This window comes from Nerophis ophidion, linkage group LG08 (assembly GCF_033978795.1).
Source record: "Nerophis ophidion isolate RoL-2023_Sa linkage group LG08, RoL_Noph_v1.0, whole genome shotgun sequence".
NCBI classification, from domain to species: Eukaryota; Metazoa; Chordata; class Actinopteri; order Syngnathiformes; family Syngnathidae; genus Nerophis; species Nerophis ophidion.
Genome location: NC_084618.1, coordinates 62,541,415 through 62,561,966, shown reverse-complemented (window position 1 = coordinate 62,561,966; position 20,552 = coordinate 62,541,415). Strand labels below are relative to the sequence as shown.

General features: G+C 42.1%; 1 protein-coding gene across 9 annotated transcripts in view; it reads left to right on the top strand.

The window, feature by feature from the left end:
• Nucleotides 1–20,552, top strand: part of si:ch73-103b11.2 (myosin phosphatase Rho-interacting protein) — a 74,464-nt gene that overhangs the window by 51,033 nt on the left and 2,879 nt on the right. Inside the window, exons 6-25 of one of the 9 annotated variants that reach the window (XR_009807897.1) lie at nucleotides 1,433–1,730; nucleotides 1,807–2,365; nucleotides 3,710–3,851; nucleotides 3,931–4,047; nucleotides 6,341–6,397; nucleotides 6,508–6,576; nucleotides 6,677–6,766; nucleotides 9,295–9,404; nucleotides 9,546–9,584; nucleotides 12,015–12,756; nucleotides 12,828–12,944; nucleotides 13,640–17,329; nucleotides 17,897–18,044; nucleotides 18,127–18,232; nucleotides 18,308–18,467; nucleotides 18,547–18,654; nucleotides 18,733–18,819; nucleotides 18,908–19,070; nucleotides 20,002–20,087; nucleotides 20,226–20,309. Coding sequence is in view for 7 of the 9 variants with exons in the window: in XM_061909289.1 (XP_061765273.1) it covers nucleotides 1,433–1,730; nucleotides 1,807–2,365; nucleotides 3,710–3,851; nucleotides 3,931–4,047; nucleotides 6,341–6,397; nucleotides 6,508–6,576; nucleotides 6,677–6,766; nucleotides 9,295–9,404; nucleotides 9,546–9,584; nucleotides 12,015–12,756; nucleotides 12,828–12,944; nucleotides 13,640–17,329; nucleotides 17,897–18,044; nucleotides 18,127–18,232; nucleotides 18,308–18,467; nucleotides 18,547–18,654; nucleotides 18,733–18,819; nucleotides 18,908–19,070; nucleotides 20,002–20,087 (6,888 nt within the window). In the remaining 2 variants the exon portion in view is untranslated. Of the gene's footprint in view, nucleotides 1–1,432; nucleotides 1,731–1,806; nucleotides 2,366–3,709; nucleotides 3,852–3,930; nucleotides 4,048–5,901; nucleotides 6,062–6,340; nucleotides 6,398–6,507; nucleotides 6,577–6,676; nucleotides 6,767–9,294; nucleotides 9,405–9,545; nucleotides 9,585–12,014; nucleotides 12,757–12,827; nucleotides 12,945–13,639; nucleotides 17,330–17,896; nucleotides 18,045–18,126; nucleotides 18,233–18,307; nucleotides 18,468–18,546; nucleotides 18,655–18,732; nucleotides 18,820–18,907; nucleotides 19,071–20,001; nucleotides 20,088–20,225; nucleotides 20,314–20,552 lie in introns of those variants that run through there. The other 8 variants (XR_009807898.1, XM_061909291.1, XM_061909292.1 and 5 more) reach the window with 8 other exon arrangements.

Below are 20,552 nucleotides of genomic sequence, written 5' to 3'. Positions count from 1 at the left end.
AAAAGAATGAGAAAGTTGAGGAATGCTCATCAAACACGTATTTGGAACATCCCACAGGTGAACAGGCTAATTGGGAAGAGGTGTGTGCTGTGATTGGGTATAAAAGCAGCTTCCATAAAATGCTCAGTTATTCACAAACAAGGATGGGGTGAGGGTCACCACTTTCTGAACAAATGCGTGAGCAAAATGTCAGTTTAAGAACAATATTTCTCAACAAGCTCTTGCAAAGAATTTAGAGATTTTACCATCTACGGTCCGTAAAATCATTAAAACCTTCAGATAATCTGGAGAAATCATTGCACGTAAGCGATGATATCATGGACCTTTGATCTCTCAGGCGGTCCTGCATCAAAAAGCGACATCATTGTGTAAAGGTTATTACTACATGGGCTCAGGAACACTTCAGAAAACCACTGTCAGTAACTACAGTTGGTCGCTAGATCTGGAAGTGCATGTTAAAACTGTACTATGCAATGTGAAAGCCATTTATCAACAACACCCAGAAACGAAGTTGGCTTCGTCGGCCCAAGCTCATCTAAGATGGACTGATGCAAAGTGGAAAAGTGTTCTGTGGTCTGACGAATCCACATTTCAAATTCTTTTTGGCAACTGTGGATTTTGTTTCCTCCGGAATAAAGACGAAAAGGACTATCCGGATTGTTCTAGGCGTAAAGTTCAAAAGCTAGACTCTGTGATGGTATGGGGGTGTACTAGTGCCCAAGGCATGGGTAACATTTGTAAAGGCACCATTAATGCTGAAAGGGACATACAGGTTTTGGAGCCACATATGTTGCCATCCGAGCAACGTTATCACAAACTCCCCTGCTTTTTTCAGCAAGACAATATCAAGCCACTTGTTACAACAGCGTGGCTTCATAGTGAAAGAGTGTGGGTACTAGACTGGCCTGCCTGTAGTCCAGACCTGTCTCCCATTGAAAATGTTTGGCGCAATATGAAGGCTAAAATACCTCAATGGAGACCCCGGACTGTTGAACAACTTGAGCTGTACATATCAAGCAAAAATGGGAAAGAATTCCACCTGAAAAGCTTAAAAAATTGGTCGTCTCAGTTCCCAAACGTTTACTGAGTGTTTTTTAAAGGAAAGGCCAAGTAACACAGTGGTAAAAATGGCCCTGTGCCAAGTTTTTTAGCAATGTGTTGCTCCCATTAAAGTTTAAGTTAATGATTATTTGCACAAAATTTTTTTAGTTTTGTCAGTTTGAACATTACATATGTTGTCTTTGCAGTCTATTCAATTGAATATTAGTTGAAAAGGATTTGCAAATCATTGTGTTCTGTTTTTATTTACAAATTACACAACGTGCCAACTTAACTGTTTTTTTGTTTTGTACATGGTAGCCATCTAGTACAAATTTGGTTGCTTATGTCTTATGTATTGTTTTACCTTCGTCCATTTTTTTCTTTTTTCTAGTGTTGTTGTGACCTTGCCTCCCATTTTGTCCTTTCCTCCTCCCTTCCACTCCTTCCTTCCCAAACCCCTATCCAGGAGCCGGGTCCCGCCAAGGTGACGGTCACCAGCAGCAGTGGAGGCAGCATCCCGTGCCTGCCGAGCAGCATTGCCAGTGCCGAGCGTGTCCCAATGAGCCGTGCCACTTTATGGCAAGAGGAGAACCGCTGGAATCGAGCCACCATCTCGTGTAGCCGCAGCGCTTCCTGCCTCAGCCAGCTGGGCCATAGCCAACCGGACTCTACTATCACTACTCAAGATGGTTAGGACTGATACCAGACACATTTAACATCTGTGTACAATACCCACTGTTACTGATAGATTGTTATTCATTACAGATGTTGGCACAATGAGCACTGGACGCAAAGTGCGCGTGGAGAGTGGTTATTTTTCCCTGGAGAAGACCAAGACGGATCCCTCGCCACCACCTGCACAGCATTCACAACCACTGCAGCCACCCCACTATCTCCCCCTGTCTTCATCAACATGTTCTTTAGGAGCTCCCAGTCCCAGGTACAACTCTGAGCCCGAACCCCCGATGTGTCCCTATCCCCACTCCCAAGACCCTCTACCCTCTCCAGGTGACATATTGTCCCCCAGTTACTCCACTGTCAGCTCCTCCCAGAGCTCACTGGACTCTGAACATAGCAGCGCTACACCCACCTGGGAGGGCCGCCGCAGTAGTGTTGGTGGAGGGAGCATTGCTAGTGTGAATAGTGCAGTGGGTAGAGTGGGTCGTTCAGGCAGAGAGTATGCGTCACTGTCAGATGTGCCGTGGGCTCGCAGGCTGACCCACCGCGAAGCCTTTCATTCAGAGAAAAAACGACAAGAGCTTAGAGAACGCACACGGAGTCCCGGAAGAGAAGAGGTGGCTCGGCTGTTTGGGGAAGAGCGAAGGTGAGAACACACAGATACACTCCTACACAGCATTACCATTTTAAATTAAAACAAATATGCGACAAAGATGGCAACACATCATTAGTAAGACATAAAATATCAATTCATTTGACATATAAAGGTGAGTAATTTCTGAATATCTTAGTGTTGCCCTGTTGTTGTATTTAATGATCTGGGGTGATAATTGCACATGTTACTTTCTTTTCTGTGGGCCTCTTGCTGCCTTTGCTAGATTGGTTTTGTTGTTTTCATCTCTTCCAGGGGCTTCTGAACAGAGCTCATGCTCAACCAACCCCTCCACCTCTGTCCCAATGCTGTTTCCTACTGGTCACCACTGGCTCCTGTTTTCTATCATTTCATCTCTTCTCTGCCTGGGAGCACACGCAAACACTATTCTATCCTAAATGCTTGGTTTACTGTAGACACACTCTTCATGGTTTCCCATCTTTTCTGACATCCACACATTAACATATTTCAGTGCTTTATAATAATGCTGCTGTAAGTTGCCATTGCTACTACTTCTGCAGATACTAGTCATTTTTATTCTTTGTTGTTATTAAAAAAAACAAAAACACCTAACTGCAATCATATCCTTAGATGTCATCTCTTGGTGCATCTCATTGACGGAGGCAACATTAAATTGCACATTGTTTTCTATGAGAGGCACTTTAAATCTAAAACAATTTTCCAGAGTCATGTCATTGTTGTGTGTGAATGCAGTTCGATAACGGCACTTTTTTTTTTTTTTTTGCACACAATAAATTCAAACTCGTGCAGCACCGTGTACCAGGGGTTAGTGCATGTGCCTCACAATACGAAGGTCCTGGGTTCAATCCCGGGCTCGGGATCTTTCTGTGTGGAGTTTGCATGTTCTCCCCGTGACTGCTTGGGTTCCCTCCGGGTACTCCGGCTTCCTCCCACTTCCAAAGACATGCACCTGGGGATAGGTTGATTGGCAACGCTAAATTGGCCCTAGTGTGTGAATGTGAGTGTGAATGTTGTCTATCTGTGTTGGCCCTGCGATGAGGTAGCGGCTTGTCCAGTGTGTACCCCGCCTTCTGCCCGAATGCAGCTGAGATAGGCTCCAGCGACCCCGAATGGGACAAGCAGTAGAAAATGAATGGATGGATGGATAAATTCAAACTCTTCATCCATCATGACATATTTTTGCTCAAACTAACTTTTTAGTTGTATTTTTGACTGATATTGCCACTACAATTACCTGATCAAACAACTATTTTGTGTATGCAGGAATATTTTACTTTTCACTGCAAATGGTAATGTTGTTTATGTATGAAGTTGTGTTGTGTACTGATCAGAGGCATGATGCTTTCTCTCACAAAGGCGTTCTCAAGTCATTGACCGATTTGAAGAGAGTCCAAATGTAGAGCGCATGTACACGGGCAGCTCCAGCGAGCTGTCATCAAGTGTCAACAATGCACAGCGACAAGGCCGCAGTGAGAGACGCTATCTGGGCGCCAAACATGTGTGTTGTGGTTTGATTACTAAATTTGAAATGCAATGACCTCCCAGATGGATAATTCTACAACATGTTGTCGTTGTAGGAAATGTCATTGGACGCAGGAAAAGACCACTCAGTCCCGGATGTGTCCAGCTCGACTTTTGCAAACATAAGGAGGGCCAAGTCGCTTGACCGCAGAGTCACAGAGTCTTCAATGACTGTGAGTTCCAGCTATACAGTATTTCTCAAGTATACATCTTTGGAATTCATGTAAATAGCACTGAAATAAACATTCACAGTACATGTTCATGGCCACCCACATCCATTGCTGCATGTGACTGAAGCCTTCTTTTTTTCATCATGAAATAAAGGTTGACTTTTGACATAATCAGGAGCAGACAATGACCGATGACATTGTAATAAAAATAGAACAATCAACTCACATTTCTTGTTGTCAAGACATTCGAATTGCCTTGTTGGAATGTTTTGTTAATCCTAAGAACGGTGTCAAAGGTGAAGGGCGAGATGTAGGACGAAATATTTGAAAACTGCCATCATAGATTTAAAGGCCTACTGAAACCCACTACTACCCACCACGCAGTCTCATAGTTTATACATCAATGATGAAATATTAACATTGCAACACATGCCAATACGGCTTTTTTAGTTTACTAAATTACAAATTTAAATTTCCCGGGAGTTTCGTCTATGAAACGTCGTGTAATGATGACGTGTACGCAAGACGTCACAGGATTTTAGGAAGTATGAGCGCTGCACACACACACACAGCTAAAAATCGTCTCCTTTAACGGCATAATTACACAGTATTTTGGACATCTGTGTTGCTGAATTTTTGCAATTTGTTCAATCAATATTAGAGAAGTCACAGTAGAAAGATGGAGTTGGGAAGCTTTAGCCTTTAGCCACACAAACACACGGTGATTCCTTGTTTAAAATTCCTGGAGGTGAAACTTTCCTATGGATCAGAGCGCCGTCAAGCGAACATGAATCAAGATGGAATGTCAACCAGCAGGTTTCGGTGAGAAAATTGTGGTTAAAAAGTCAGTTCTTACCGGAGAAAAGCTGAGCTTGTGCCGTCCATAGCTGCCGTCGACTCCCCTGAGACACTGCGCGTCGAGACACCCGTGGAGACACCCTTCCGAATATCAGGTACTATTTAACTCACTAAAACACTAGCAACACAATAGAAAGATAGGGGATTTCCCAGAATTAACCTAGTAAATGTGTCTAAAAACATCAGAATCCGTCCCAATGCAATCGCGTTTTGTTTTTTTTAAACTTTTTTTCTTTAAACTTTTTTTTTCTAGTCCATCGCTATCCATATCCTTAAACACGAATCTTTCATCCTCGCTCAAATTAATGGGGAAATTGACGTTTTCTCGGTCCGAATAGCACTTTTTGTTGGAGGCTCCCATTAAAAACAATGTGAATATGTGAGGAGCCATCACACGGGTGACGTCATCGTCTGCGACTTCTGGTAGAGGCAGGGCATTTCTCTTAACACCGAAAGTTGCAAACTTTATCGTGGATGTTCTCTACTAAATTCTTTCAGCAAAAATATGGCAATATCGCGAAATGATCAAGTATGACACATAGAATGGACCTGCTATCCCCGTTTAAATAAGAAAATCTCATTTCAGTAGGCCTTTAATGTCAGAGATGCCAAACTTAAATAGTCAAGTCATATAGCCCAGTTGAATAAAAACAAATATGTTGTTTAAATCAGAATGCTCCGCTATGCTAGAATTGCTCCCAAAATTTCTGCTGTATTACTATAGAACGGGTACAGCAACAGCTAAAGTATGAACACATTTGTAAAAGTATCCTTTACCCTTTACAAGTGGGATTGAAGTTACTACAAAGCTGCTTAGTTTTGCAAAGGTGTCTTCCCTGAGGTTAGACTCCTATACGACAGCCACTAACCTCAGGTCTGCTCGGAGACCACTGCAGTCACTGTGTTTGGTCTCTGCGAGTGAGGTGCAGCTGCCAGGAATCCCACCCACCCACTCTCACGCACTGACACCGCTGCCACCACTGCTACTGCTAATTATAAATAGCCGACACAGAGGCGGCTGCAGTCGAGCCTTGCGTTCCCCGGGGTAGAAGGAGAGAAACCAGATTGTCAACACATGAAGTGAAGAAGGCAGTTAGCCGTCACAATGACTCTTTGCCAGACGGTCACGCCACACCTGATGAAGCTAAACAAAAACAAGGTACAGTTGTGCACAGGGCTTGTTTGGATGCGTTGTTTACATTGGATTTTAGAGCTTGAGCTGTGCAGCAGCTTTTGTAGCAGTTGGTCTGTTCAACTGCTGTCACCTTTTGGCACTCACACTTACTTAGCTAAGGTGGTGACCTGAATGTTGCACACACACTAAGTAAGCAGTTTAGTGAGAAGTCTGTCTCACATGAGTTCCTTAAATACCATACATAATTTATTATGTTGTATCTTGGCTCTGGAATACGCAATAATGTTGTCGTTTTCTCTGCAGCCAGATCTGCTGAACTTCAAAAAGGGATGGATGACCAAGCTGTATGAAGATGGAATGGTAACGTCTGTCATTTTGTGATAATCACTTGTTTTTTTCCTTTAATACATTGTTTTATCCACATAAATGACTATTGAAGTCACATTGGGTCTTTTGTCCGTCTCTTTTAGTGGAAGAAGCACTGGTTTGTCCTAACAGATCAGAGTCTGAGGTACTACAAGGACTCAATAGCTGAGGAGGTAACAGATTTCTAAATGAGTTGTATAACCTAGTCATTTTCTATTTAATGTTCTTTGAATTATACACTTTTTTTGACGCTTTCTTCATTGATTTTTCGAGGCTTCCCAACTGGACGGTGAGATTGATCTGTCGACAAGTTACGATGTCAAGGAGTTTCCCGTCCAGAGAAATTATGGCTTCCAAATTCTGGTCAGTGTTGATCTATGTCATCAATTGTTTTGCGTCATTCATCACTTGTAAGGACAACATACATTGTCGACACAGTTTAGCTCTGCTGTCTGTTGCCAGCCTATAAACAGCTTTAGACACCATGTGATGCAACCTAAGGTATCAGGTTTTGATGTTTCTCTTTTTGAACTGATTCTTTTTGTTTGTCACGGCGGATGTCACATGACTTAACATCTTTCGGTGACATCATAGGCTAAATGTGCCTCAGCCGTTAGAAGCCTCACTTGTCACCATGAACCCACATACCACCCTATTTTGTATAATCTGTCTGAGTGACTGTTCTCGGCTGTTAAACATCTTTAGACCTTGGAACATATATAGTTGCGTAAATGGGAATATTATCTCTTGGATGCCAGTGTATTATTTTCTCCTGGTTTTAACTTTCATACAAATAGGTAGCAATGAGCTCATTGCCTTTTGTTTACATTTGCTTGAGTACCTTCATGGCTATTTTTTGGCAGATGTCAGAAATAGAGTAGTCAAAGGGGATCGTTGTGTCTTTGGCGAAGAACAAGGGTTTGGTGTTCAAAAATGATTAACGCCAGTATTTGTCTACAATTCCTTCTCACCACAGTGAGCCAGGATGTGGTTTTAGCGGGTTGAGCTTCACTGTCTCGTATAAATATGGAAGAACTCACCTGAACTAGTGGCGAAAGACTGCATCTGTTGTAAAGGACATTTTGCTTTTTTTCTTTTTAACAATAAGTTAGGTGATACAAATGTTGAACTACTCGAAATGTGTATTGGCCCATCTCAGACAAAAGTGAGTCATTTGAGCAATAGACCTTAAAGTAACAGGAGTGAGTTTTCAGCAAATACGTGAAATATAACCCTTTTGCATTTATACTAATAGCATGTTGACATTCAGAACATCACAGTGATTCTACCAAAAGTATTTTAAAAACGAAAAAATTACATTAAAAAAAATAAGAGTGACTGCTGAGATTATAACCCCTCCTTTCTCCATTCAAAGTTTAAATATGAAATTTATTTAAAAAACATCAGGAATTTTCAGAGGGGCTAATTTGTTAGGGCAGTTTTGTCCAAATTACGACCGTGTTCAATTTGGCCTGCGATACGTCACAAGTTAATAAGGAATCTGGCCCCTTGGAGTGCCGTCAATTTCCGGATAATATAATTGCTACACGTTTACCTTGTGGACAAGGTAAGTAATTAAGGTAATGACCATGAATTGCTATTTGAAGTGTACATAGCACATCATCAAATCCAAACAAATTGTCCTTCTCTTGTCGCAAATAAATACAAAATGTCAGCACACAGCCACACATAACACAACCTGCTCACTGAACTTTGTCCATATTATAAAAAAAACGTCTATTCACAAAACAATTAAAAATTACACCCATTTAAATCCCCTGCAAAGCATGATGGGAATAATGCAAAACACTCTCATTGTATCCATGTTTGGCGCATTTTTGCTGCTTGACATTTTTGATTGACGCGACCCTGAAGTCAACAGGTTTGGACACAGTTGCAGCGCAGGAAGCGGTACAGTTGCAGCGATTTTCTTTTCAAGCGCTCATCTGTTTTGGCAATGTACATCAATCTTTTTCTTCGTTGTCTTTGTTCCTCAAGGCTGACCAATTTTTTTTTAGCCTGTGTGCTGTTAAGTAGTGGAAGAAACAAGCACCTCCTGAGTCCTCATTGGGCAGCGCAAGTCGTTCTCAGTCACATGGCTACTTTCATTACGATTTGCGTATTCATAAAGGGGCGTGGTCTGCCCATGCCAAGTAGATGTAGCAAAGAAATGTACTTGGATTTGTGCTAGCAAACCGTTTAATACATATAATTTTTTACTGGCGTACTTTATTTTGTGGATTTGATATTAGGTCCATATTTAGAAGGCAAACCACGCAACACTTTGTACACAAGGCCCCTGAACACTGACGGTATAAATGTAACAGCCCATGCTGCCTTTTGAATTTTAAATAACTATCCACGTTAATGTAAAGGAGTACGTAAGGTCAAAATAAATTGCCTGATTAATTTGCGTATACACATGATTAATTTAATATTTGTTAATGACACGCTAACTTATTTTTGACAAACTCCTGCTGCTGCCTCAGTATTGTAGCCTCTGATGTAGTGATATTTGTTAATTTCCCTAAAGAGATTTACAATATCTCATTGTCAGTTGTTTTACATCTATTGTCTACTATTATCAAGTTACTTTTGACACAAACAACTCATGCATGGCCCAATCATTTGATGTATTAGTGCCAAATAAATACGTTGGGCATATAACTTATAGGTTATATTTTTAGACGGTTTCGCAGAAAGCTGCTGAAGTCACTTTGCAAAGCGGGGTGAATATTCACAAGGTGCAGCAATTTAATTTAGACATCTCAGCTATGCAGTAAATGTAATGTACATGAAATAGGAATGTGTAAGTTAATAGTCTATATGATTCTTCACGGTGTAGTAGTAAAAGCTTAAAATACTCAAAATATTGTGTGTTCTGTTTTCAGTGTAAAGAAGGAGCGTGCACCTTGTCAGCCATGACCTCCGGAATCCGTCGCAACTGGATTCAGGCCATCATGAAGAATGCTCGACCCGCCATTGCCCCCGATGTCACTCGGTAATACCTAGAGAGGATCAACACTTGACCGCTGGCAGATACGAACGCTGCTTTTCTCACCTACTTGAACTTAATCCCTCTCTCCTCCTTACCCTCTGTTTCCTACTTCTCCCTCAACCGGTGTTTACAACCTGCTTCCAGGAAAAACATCTCACTGAAACTATCCGTACTGAAGCCCAGGTTGGAAAGCTTGTGTGTTGATTATCTCCTCCCTCCCTCGGCCTTCCTCCTAATAGTGATGTAATTGCTCAGCAATGTCTGCCCCGGCGTGTTTGTCGTCCTACCCTATGTCATATGGTGTTGAGCAATGTATCCTTGTAAATTGGGCTGCTGTACAGCCAAACGGCAATCACATTAACAAACTAGAGAGACCTCCTCCTGCTCACCTTGATTAACAGCCTTGTGTAAATAAATATATTTACCATAAAGTAAAAGAGATTTACATTACCCTTTTTCAAAAACGTACATTACGTGAGTCATAAGATACAAACCCTGTTTCCATATGAGTTGGGAAATTGTGTTAGATGTAAATATAAACGGAATACAATGATTTGCAAATCATTTTCAACCCATATTCAGTTTAATATGCTACAAAGACAACATATTTGATGTTCAAACTCGTAAACATTTTTTTTGCAAATAATCATTAACTTTAGAATTTGATGCCAGCAACACGTGACAAAGAAGTTGGGAAAGGTGGCAATAAATACTGATAAAGTTGAGGAATGCTCATCAAACACTTATTTGGAACATCCCACAGGTGTGCAGGCTAGTTGGGAACAGGAGGGTGTCATGATGGGTATAAAAACAGCTTCCATAAAATGCTAAGTAATTCACAAGCAAGGATGGGCCGAGGGTCACCAATTTGTAAGCAAATTGTCGAACAGTTTTAGAACATTTTGTCAACGAGCTATTGCAAGGAATTTAGGGATTTTACCATTTACGGTCCATAAAATCATCAAAAGGTTCAGAGAATCTGGTGAAATCACTGAACGTAAGCGATGATATTACAGTCCTTTGACCCCTCAGGCGGTACTGCATCAAAAACCGACATCAGTGTGTAAATGATATCACCATATGGGCTCAGGGACACTTCATAAAACCACTGTCAGTAACTACAATTGGTCGCTACATCTGTAAGTGCAAGTTAAAACTTTACTATGCAAAGCAAAAGCCATTTATCAACAACACCCAGGAACGCCGCCGGCTTGGCTAGGCCCGAGCTCATCTAAGATGGACTGATGCAAAATGGAAAAGTGTTCTGTGGTCTGACAAGTCCACATTTCAAATTATATTTGGAAACTGTGGACGTGGTGTCCTCCGGAACAAAGAGAAAAATAACCATCCGGATTGTTCAAGGTTCAAAAGCCAGCATCTGTGATGGTATGGGGCTTGTATTAGTGCCCAAGGCATGGGTAACTTGCTCATCTGTGAAGGCACCATTAATGCTGAATGGTCCATACAGGTTTTGGAGCAACATATGTTGTCATCCAAGCAATATTATTATGGACGCCCCTGCTTATTTCAGCACAACAATGCCAAGCCACGTGTTACAACAGCGTGGCTTCGTGAAAAAAGAGTGTGGGTACTTTCCTGGCCCGCCTGCAGTCCAGACATGTCTCCCATCGAAAATGTGTGGCGCATTATGAAGCGTAAAATACGACAACAAGACCCCGGACTGTTGAACAACTTAAGCTGTACATCAAGCAAGAATGGTAAATAATTCCACTTTCAAAGCTTCAACAATTAGTTTCCTCAGTTCCCGAACGTGTATTGAGTTTTGTTAAAAGAAAATGCGATGTAACACAGTGGTGAACATGCCCTTTCCCAACTACTTTGGCACGTGTTGCAGCCATGAAATTCTAAGTTAATTATTATTTGCAAAAAAAAAAAAGGTTTATGAGTTTGAACATCAAATATCTTGTCTTGTAGTGCATTCAATTGAATATGGGTTGAAAAGGACTTGCAAATCATTTGTATTCAGTTTATATTTACATCTAACACAATTTCCCAACTCATATGGAAACGCGGTTTGTAAGTCACACCAAGTCAATACTTATTGGGCCGATGCCTTCAAGGAGAGGTGTGATATTTTTGGCATTTCTGCATAGACACACGCTTACCTCAGATACTGCTCTTGCATTCTTGAGCACCGTGCCTTCTCATTTTCCCTTGCTGACACATCTTCAACCCAACGTGATGAAAGTATTAGTCAATAACTTTTAAAAAACAAACCTCTCCTGTAGGTAACTGGAAGCATGCCATTCTGCCCAGTGTGCTGCAAATACATTCTTCACATTAAGCCCCCGTATAAATGGCATTAACATAGCAGCTGAAGGAAGGAGTCTGCCTTCAGGCTTATTTTAGCTTATGAGTGTAAACGCTAAAACTGCTTTCAGGCCAACACACAGTGTACATCATAAGTGGGTTTTAATGCTTTGATTGTCATGTCCCGTGGTGTCTTGTTTTTTTCAATGCTTTTACATGCACAGTTAAATGATGCTCCTGCTCGCAATATTTGTACATTCTGTCTAGTAAAACGCTTTTCATTGTGTTGCATCTTTTTTTTTCCCCCATGTATTTATATCATGTGTAATTATTTCATTTCAGATCTGTCCCTGAGGAGAACATAAAAGCTCAGGTGCTGCTGGAGCCATGTCCACAGGTCACACCTGAGCCAAGCCCCTGTCTTGAGCCCACCAAGACTGATGACCACAGACAGCCAATAGAGAATCGTGTCTCCAATCCGCCCCTTGAGCCCCGGAAAAGCAGGGTCCGCGAGCGCCGACGGGAAGGCCGTTCAAAAACTTTTGACTGGTCTGAGTTCAAAACTGAAAAAACAGACAAGCTTATGAAGGAGCGAGCAGACACAGTTGACCTCAGTTCATCCCTTTCCACAACCACCTCCTGCTGCTCCATTTCCTCTTCTCCGTCATCGTCCTCTCCCCTGTCTACCTCGGCCCTTCAATCCTCCTGTGTATCAGACACTCTCCCCCCCTCGACAATAGTACATTCAGAAAAGAATAACGTTATGAGGGGCCCAGTCAGCACATACCACCGGCCAAATACTGTACCTGTCACTTCCACGTTGAACACATCATCACCAGTGGAACCGCCCAGACCTGAACGTCCAGCGCAAGGAAGGATGGAGGTTGACCACCCTACAGCCCTGCACAATGTTGAGGAAGAAAAGTTCACCGAAACCTTGGGTGTGCAGGAAGAAATCGAACACAGATGGCATCAGGTTGAAAAAACGCCACTAAGGGAGGAGAAGCAAGTGCCTATCACCACTGCTTCAGGGAACCCAGACAGATTACCTCCACATGAGCTTGCTGCATTGCTAGACAAAGAGGTTTGTGCATCTAAATACATATAATTTTAGCTTGTTACTGCATCTTATTAAATGTATGTTTCTGTTATCAGCTGGGACAGAAACAGAAAGAGCTGGACCAGCTGCACAGACAGAACAGTATTTTAAAAGAGCAGCTGGAAAATGCACTAGGAAGAGAACAGAGTGCCAGAGATGGCTACATCTTGCAGGTACTACATCAGGTCAATTGGTTCATGGAAAACAGATAACTTGTCACTTGTCCCAGCAATGTGTTTTAGTTTTCTATACGTGCTCAGTATGTGTTGACAATGTTACTTGGTATGGTATTCTACTAACTGGTGTGGGTGCTTTTCTTCTGAAAACTGATATCCATGGTTGTGGTGTTTCTAGCATGAGCTGTACTAATGCTTGTCACGGAGTTTCACATCTCTTGGGAATATAACTGATTTGAATTGATATACTTAAGGTAAGAACATTTATCAACAAGCTTTGCACTGTGCTTTCTCTTCTGCATTGTTTGTGTGTGTTATACCATCTTGATTTGGGGTGTTTTATGCATGTATTTGGGTTTGTAGATTGCATTCTTCAACTTATATCTCTTGGAAACTAATGGCTTATTGCACATTCACATGTATTATTTTTTTATAGTATCACATCACAGGTGTATTGCATACAGTTTAGTTCATCCCATTTATCACCTGATTTGTTTTGTTGAACAGTTTGTGTGTATTTTATCTTATTATTTTTTATAAACACTCAAAAAGCACAGTGGAAGCTTGTGGGGAAATTTTTTTTTACCAAACAAGAGATTCATACCAAGAAACTTGAGATGTGGGTCTCCGTATCAGAGCGGGAACCCAACACCATGTCATTAATCACTGTTGTCTCATCAATCTCTTTCAAGAGCGCAACACCCCCTTCCTCCTCGCCACGTAGAATGCCATGGCAACACTTGCACCAGCTCAAGCAAGACTTGCAGGGTGAATTAGAGTCCCAGAAGCGCAAGCAGGACCTCACTCAGCAGCAGTTTCAGGTGTTAAAGAGAAGCTACACTGAAGCCCAAGATGTAGTAGACCACCATGATGCTGACATCCAAGCCCTTCAAGCGAAGCTAGCATCTGCACTAGCTGAAATCTTGGCAAGTGAACAAGCTGTGGCTCGAATGCGCAATGAACTCAAGCTGGAACAAGAGCGTTCAAAGGAACAAGACGAGGAACACGGGCGCAGCGAGGCCACCTTACGAGCTCAGCTAAAGGACAGTGAAGAAAGACTGCGTGAGGTTGAGGCCAGCCTTTTAGAGCGAAACCAGGCCCTCAGGCATCTCGAGCACCAGCAGGCCCTGCAGCGAGACCACACCAGAGAGATACAGAGGTTACAGGACCGACTACAAGAGGTGACTGCACGGCTTGTTGCAACAGAGGAAGGCCAGGCGCTTAAAGAAGAACGCCTGAGAAAGGAGCAGCATTGCATTCAAGAAAGTCACGAGAGGGAAAAACAAAATCTTTGTAAGAGAATAGCCGAAGCTGAAATAGCACATAAATGCATGGAGGACAGGCTACTAGAGGCCGAACAGCAGGTGGAGGCCTTGCTAAAAGGGCGGCAGGCCTCAGCAGGAGGAGAACACATGGAGGAAATGCTAAAGTTGCAAGAGAATCTTGCGCAGAAGACCAGCATGGTAGAGTCACTGAAAGAGAGCGTACGCAGGCTCGAAGAAGAGAGAGGTCTGCTCACATGCAGATGTCAGGAGCTTCTTAACCAGATTGCAGAGGCAGACCGAGAGGTCAACAAGCTTCACAATCGCCTCAAAACGGAGGAGGCAGATTACTGCTCTCTGGAGAACTCTTATGAGAGGGCCACCCAAGAGTTTCAGAGAATGAGCCAATTCCTCAGAGAGAAAGAGGAAGAGATTCGGCAGACGAAAGAAATGTATGAAAGGCTGATGGAACGTAAAGAGGAGGACTTAAGAGAGGCTCTTGTTAAAATGACTGTACTTGGCAACAGTTTAGAAGAAACTGAACAGAAGCTTCAAGCAAAGGAGGACCTTCTTTGTCAAATGAGTCAAAGTCTGATAGAGAAAGTTGAGCCAAGGGATGCTGAACAAGATCTTAAAATCAAGCTTGGGGTCGCAGAGGACCGCGTAATCGAGCTTGAGCAGCACCTCAATGACTTGCAGCTGGGATATGATAATTTACACCTCGGGAAGAAACAAGTCCAAGAACAGAACAAACGGGAACATGTATTTTCTTCAAACAATGCAACTAATATAGATAACTCAACCGATGACATCTCACAGGCTAAGAGGCCAAGAATTCGTTGTTCTAATATCCAATGTCAAAAATATGACAACTTAGATGACCCAGATGATTGCCATTTGAGCGATGCATTTGAAGATAAAAGACAAGTGGACAACCAGGAAAACTTTGATCTAGCTGAAGCCCTTTCCTACCCAGGTACCCCGTTCCCACATGCCAGTGACTCTGAGAAGTTCATTGCTATTGTGCATGCCCTAGAAACTAAGCTGCTCACTACTGAGGAAAAACTGAGAAATCTAACTAGGACTCTACAGGAGCAACGTTCCACTCATGTTGATGTGTCCAAGAAAGATTTTAAAATGGTTGAAAACAAGCCTTACTCAGATAAAAATGTTATGTGTGCCAGTGGACCTTCTCTCAATAATCCTTATGTAAAGGCCTTGCATTGTGTGGAAACAAGTCGAGAGAAAGTCAAGGCTATTCTGTCTGGCACTCACGATACCACTGATTCGCAGCTTCACTCTCTGACAGAGGTTGAAAACGAGCTGTTCAGTGCATCAATGTATATCCGCCATGCACAAAAGACCTTGGATGAACAATCGCCTGCTCTCCCTCAAACGTCAGAATCCTTAGATAAAGAAGCAATTAATCTCTTTGCCAAAACACTTTCTTTTGAGGCACTTGTTTTAAATAAAATGGCTTTGCTGGTACAGTCCTCAGAGTCTGATCTTCTACAAACGCTGACAGCGATATGGAAGGACATAGAGAACATTAAAAGTGGTGACAAAGATTGCTTAGCTATAGTTTATGCAGATGTTTTGACTAGGAAGTTAATGTTGGAGAATGCATTTTGGAAGGAACTAGAGAATGAGGTGACACCATGTGAGGGGTTGAATGTTGCCAAATCTCAGGAGGCCAGTGTTGCAGCTGATGCAGACATAAACACATCAGCTATATTCAATACTTTAATCAAAGCAGAACTGTCTTACTCTATTCAAAACCTTAAGCTTTGCTATGACGAGAAATTCAGGCTACTTAAAGGGGAGCTGACTGAAGCTAATCACAATCTATATCAAAGGGAAATGGCATTGAAGACAATTATTGAAGCCTCTAAAAGGTCTGATTTGAAAAATGTAATCAAAGAAGTTAAAAGCAACTTTGGCCTTGGTAAACAAAAGTTAGCTGATATGCACCCACCTGAACTTGCTCCATACAAAGAGCAGATCAAACAGCAAGACGCCCGTGAGCTCGCTGAAGAGATTATAGAGCGACATTTAGCCGAGCAGGTGCCATCTTGTAGTGTTGACTCCATTCAGTCTCTGCATGACACACATGACTGTTTGGCTACTGAGCTTCAACAACAAGCAGCAAAGCTCTACACCTATGCACAGGAAATACAAAGCAGTGGCAACCATCCTGAATTAGCTAAAATGGTCAATGCACTTTTAGGGCCTCAAACATCTCATGTTTTTACTAGTACCTCTCTTTGTATGCGAGAAGCCCTCATCCAGGCTCAGGTGGCTTATGTGGCGTGCAGATTACGCTCCATGCATGAACGAAACGTGAGTTGGTGTAAACAGACACATCAGAACATGGATGCCCTCGTGCAGCAGCATGCCTGCAGCATCAGGGCAATCCACGAGAAGTACGAAACATCCTTTCAGGAGGAGCGCCACAAAATCTCTCGAACACTGGCCATTCTTCAGAAGGAAAACATAACTCTCAAGTGTGAAGTCAGTCAACGTTCCAACCAACTCTCACAACAACAAGAGCAGCTGGTGCTCCTGGAAGAACATTTCAAGATGCAAACTGAGGAGCTCAAGCGGAAGCACAAGCAAGAGCTAAACCTAGCTGAGAAAGACCGGGCATCAACAGAGCTGGCCTTTGTAGAGACCTCAGTAGACAGCCAGCAGAAGCTGAAAGATCTGCTATCGGACATGGACGCCATGAAGCAGCAGCACCAGAGTCATGTGAGAAAGCTAGAGGAACAATTTGAGCAGAGAATCTCTGAGCTTGAGCACATCTACAAAGAGGAGATTTTAAAACTGCATTTCCAGCTTGAGGACAAAATTTGCAATGTCCAAGAAGTGGACGAGAAAGACCCTGTGGTTTCTCACCAACCCTCTTTTGAGGCTTCAGCGCCAATGGAAGAAGAGGAACAAGGGCAGGAGGGAGGTGCATGCGCCATGTCAGAGGTGGACACTATGGGGCTTCTGAAAGACAGGATTCAAGAACTGGAAACTCAGATGATCAGCATGAGGGATGAACTGGAAATCAAGCACCTGGAAGGAGATGTGGCCAGCCTGAGGGAGAAATACCAGAGAGACTTTGAAAGTCTTAAGGTTTTTGTTTTTTAATTTTTTTCTAACAATCTTATATATTTCAATATATGAAAACATATATAGTCATAGATAGTAACAAATTACCACCTACTTCTTAGAACTGGGAAATTGTGAGATGAATTGGACATTTTATTAAAAACTGTTCTCAAAAGCAGTTGTCTTTTTTTTCAAAATTTACGACTGCAGTTATTACTACTACTAGGTAATTTAAAGTATTTTGAGATTTCTTGACAATATATTTTAATCAGGCTTACATTATAAGGCACAATGATTATCAAAACAACCTGTGATAATCCGAAATATAGAAAGAGCAAAATGGCTGATTTATTTGACGATTTCCCCACATTTAATAGAGTATACATTTCTTGCCTGTGCTAACCTGCTGCTCTATTTTAACACTCTACTGCCAGAGCTGGGCTTGCATTTAATTGCTTATAATGATCTTGCATGACCTACTTTAGACTTGTAATGTATTGTACACCTAGTGTGTGTACTAGAGTATAAATCAAATCATATTTTTTTCTTTATAGCTTCATATTTCAGTTTGTTTCTTGTGCCTTTCACCAGGCCACGTGTGAGCGTGGCTTCGCAGCAATGGAAGAAACCCACCAGAAAGTGGTCGACGACCTCCAGAGGCAGCATCAGAGGGAGATTTCTAAACTCATGGAAGAGCGAGAGAGGCTCCTAGCGGAGGAGACTGCTGCCACTATTGCAGGTATACAAAATAGCTTCTTTTTTTATTTGTTTCAATTGTCCTACAATAAGGTTTAATATGTGATCTCTCTTGAAAAATGAAGCCATTGAAGCTATGAAGAATGCACACAAGGAGGAGCTAGAGAAGACCCAGCGCTCCCAGATCAGTGGACTGAACTCTGATATTGATGAACTGCGATTACAATATGAGTATGTTTTCGAGTAGTATAATCACATAAAGAGAGGCACCGCTTCAATGATTGTACATTTATCTGACTTGTCCAGAGAAGAGCTGCAGTCCATCCAGAGGGAGCTGGAGGTTCTGTCTGAACAGTATTCTCAGAAATGTCTGGAGAACGCCCATCTGGCTCAGGCCCTGGAGGCTGAAAGACAGGCACTCAGGCAGTGTCAAAGAGAGAACCAGGAGCTCAACGCTCACAACCAGGTTAGAATACACACACGCGCACCTGGGCACTCAACATGCAATGACGTCTTGTTTTGACTAACTCCATGTGGTCCAACAGGAATTGAATAACCGCCTGTCTGCAGAGATCACGCGCATGCGCTCTTGTTTCAGTGGTGAGACAGCACTGTCGCCGGTCACGCAGGGCAAAGATGTGTATGAACTGGAGGTATGTCCAGGAAGGAAGCTCACACACCAGATCACAAAGAGTTGCTTCATCTCAGCTTTTACTCTTGCCATCTTGAAGGTGCTGCTTCGAATCAAGGAGTCAGAGATACAATACCTTAAACAGGAAATCCACTCTTTGAAGGACGAACTGCAGACTGCTCTGAGGGTCAGCAAATGCATTGCGTTGTACTTTTCCTTTTAATTCCTGAAGCACATGAGCATGTGTATATATACAGTGTATGTTGTACCATCAGGACAAGAAGTACACTACAGACAAATACAAAGACATCTACACAGAGCTGAGCATTGTGAAAGCAAAGGCTGACTGTGATATTGGCAAGCTGAAGGAGAAGCTTCTCGTTGCCACCGAAGCGTTAGGCGAGAGGACCGTTGATGGGACAGTCACATCTGGATATGGTAACTGTAATAGCTGTATTTTTTCTCTGTTTGTTTCCATGTAAGCTATACAATGCATACACGCACATGAATAGGATACGGTTATGCTACAGAAGCAGTGTTTGGAAAATTGTATGATTTAAACTTACCAATTAATCAGGAATATACTGTAGCAACCATAGCATCCCTTTTTAAATCCTTATTTTGCATACATCTCGCTTGTGTATGTGTGCAAGACAGTTGCGATTGACAGCCATGAATGCCAGTCCTCTTGTCTGGCCCAGATGCCTATTGTCATTCCTTTTACGTTTGTAGTTGTGAAAAATATAGATTTTTAGTTTTGTAAAAATCTGTTCTTTCAAATATGGTTTTATTAAACCAACCACAGAATCTGAGTCCGATAGGTCTACATAACAAATAACGTAATATTAATTGCTGGGTGATAAAAGATTGGCATGAACAGCTGTTGCTGTGAGCAACCTCCAAATGTTTTATTAAAACTCCACAAGAGTTTGGTCAGCTTTCAAGATTTATCGAGATCTGCATCTATTTTTGAATATTGCGTGTGCGTGCATGTTTCATTTGCCTTAATGTTGTTTTTCAATAAACTCACTATTACTGTTCTTGCTGACTTAGGAGTTTGTTTCTTGGCAGTATTGTAACATGGTCACTATTTAGTGACCATGTGTGAAAAGAGAGAGGTTTCCCTTTTCACTTTCTCATGCACTCAGTCATTATCAAAGTTCATTATATATTTTGAGTTGTCCAATTTCAGAAATAACTTCACAAATAAATAATTTATGGTGATCTCAACCAATTGGTGGTCAACCGACATCCTGGAACAGATTGTGTTCAACCTTAGAGGTTCCACTGTATCAGTCATGAAGCAACATATTTTAGAATGATATGCTAATGCAGTGACATAACGTAGTGTTATTTGTGTTTTTGTAAGATATCATGAAATCCAAAAGTAACCCTGACTTCATCAAAAAGGAAAAATCAACTCCCCCCAAGTCATCCAGAGGCCTGAGGTCAAAGGTAAGCATCAGACACTTCCTCACGCAGTAGAAATCCATGCGCTTGTGTGTCATGTGACTTCTAAAGTAATACAGTTACATCGAATCAGACGTGTGTCCGGTCCTGCAAGATTTGTCATGTGTCTGTTTTGTCCACCAGTCTGTCACTGAACAGGTCCCATGGGACAGCTGACACTCCCCATGTGGGGTTAAGCCCTCCCACAAAACCTGCCCAAGATGCGCCGTAGGTATATTCAAATAAGCATGACAGAGAGCTAAGCATCCTTGCATGACCACACCTCCCTGTTTTCCTTTAATCCAACACCCACCTACCATCCAGAAAGATGTTTGCAGTAAATATTATAAGTCTGAAGATTAGCACTTTCACAAATGTAAAACCTGGACTGGTGAAGTTTGACCTGTGCTGTTTTTTTGGCATCCACGTTTTGTTTGTGTTTGTCTGCAAAGGAGTATAATGATGACAATG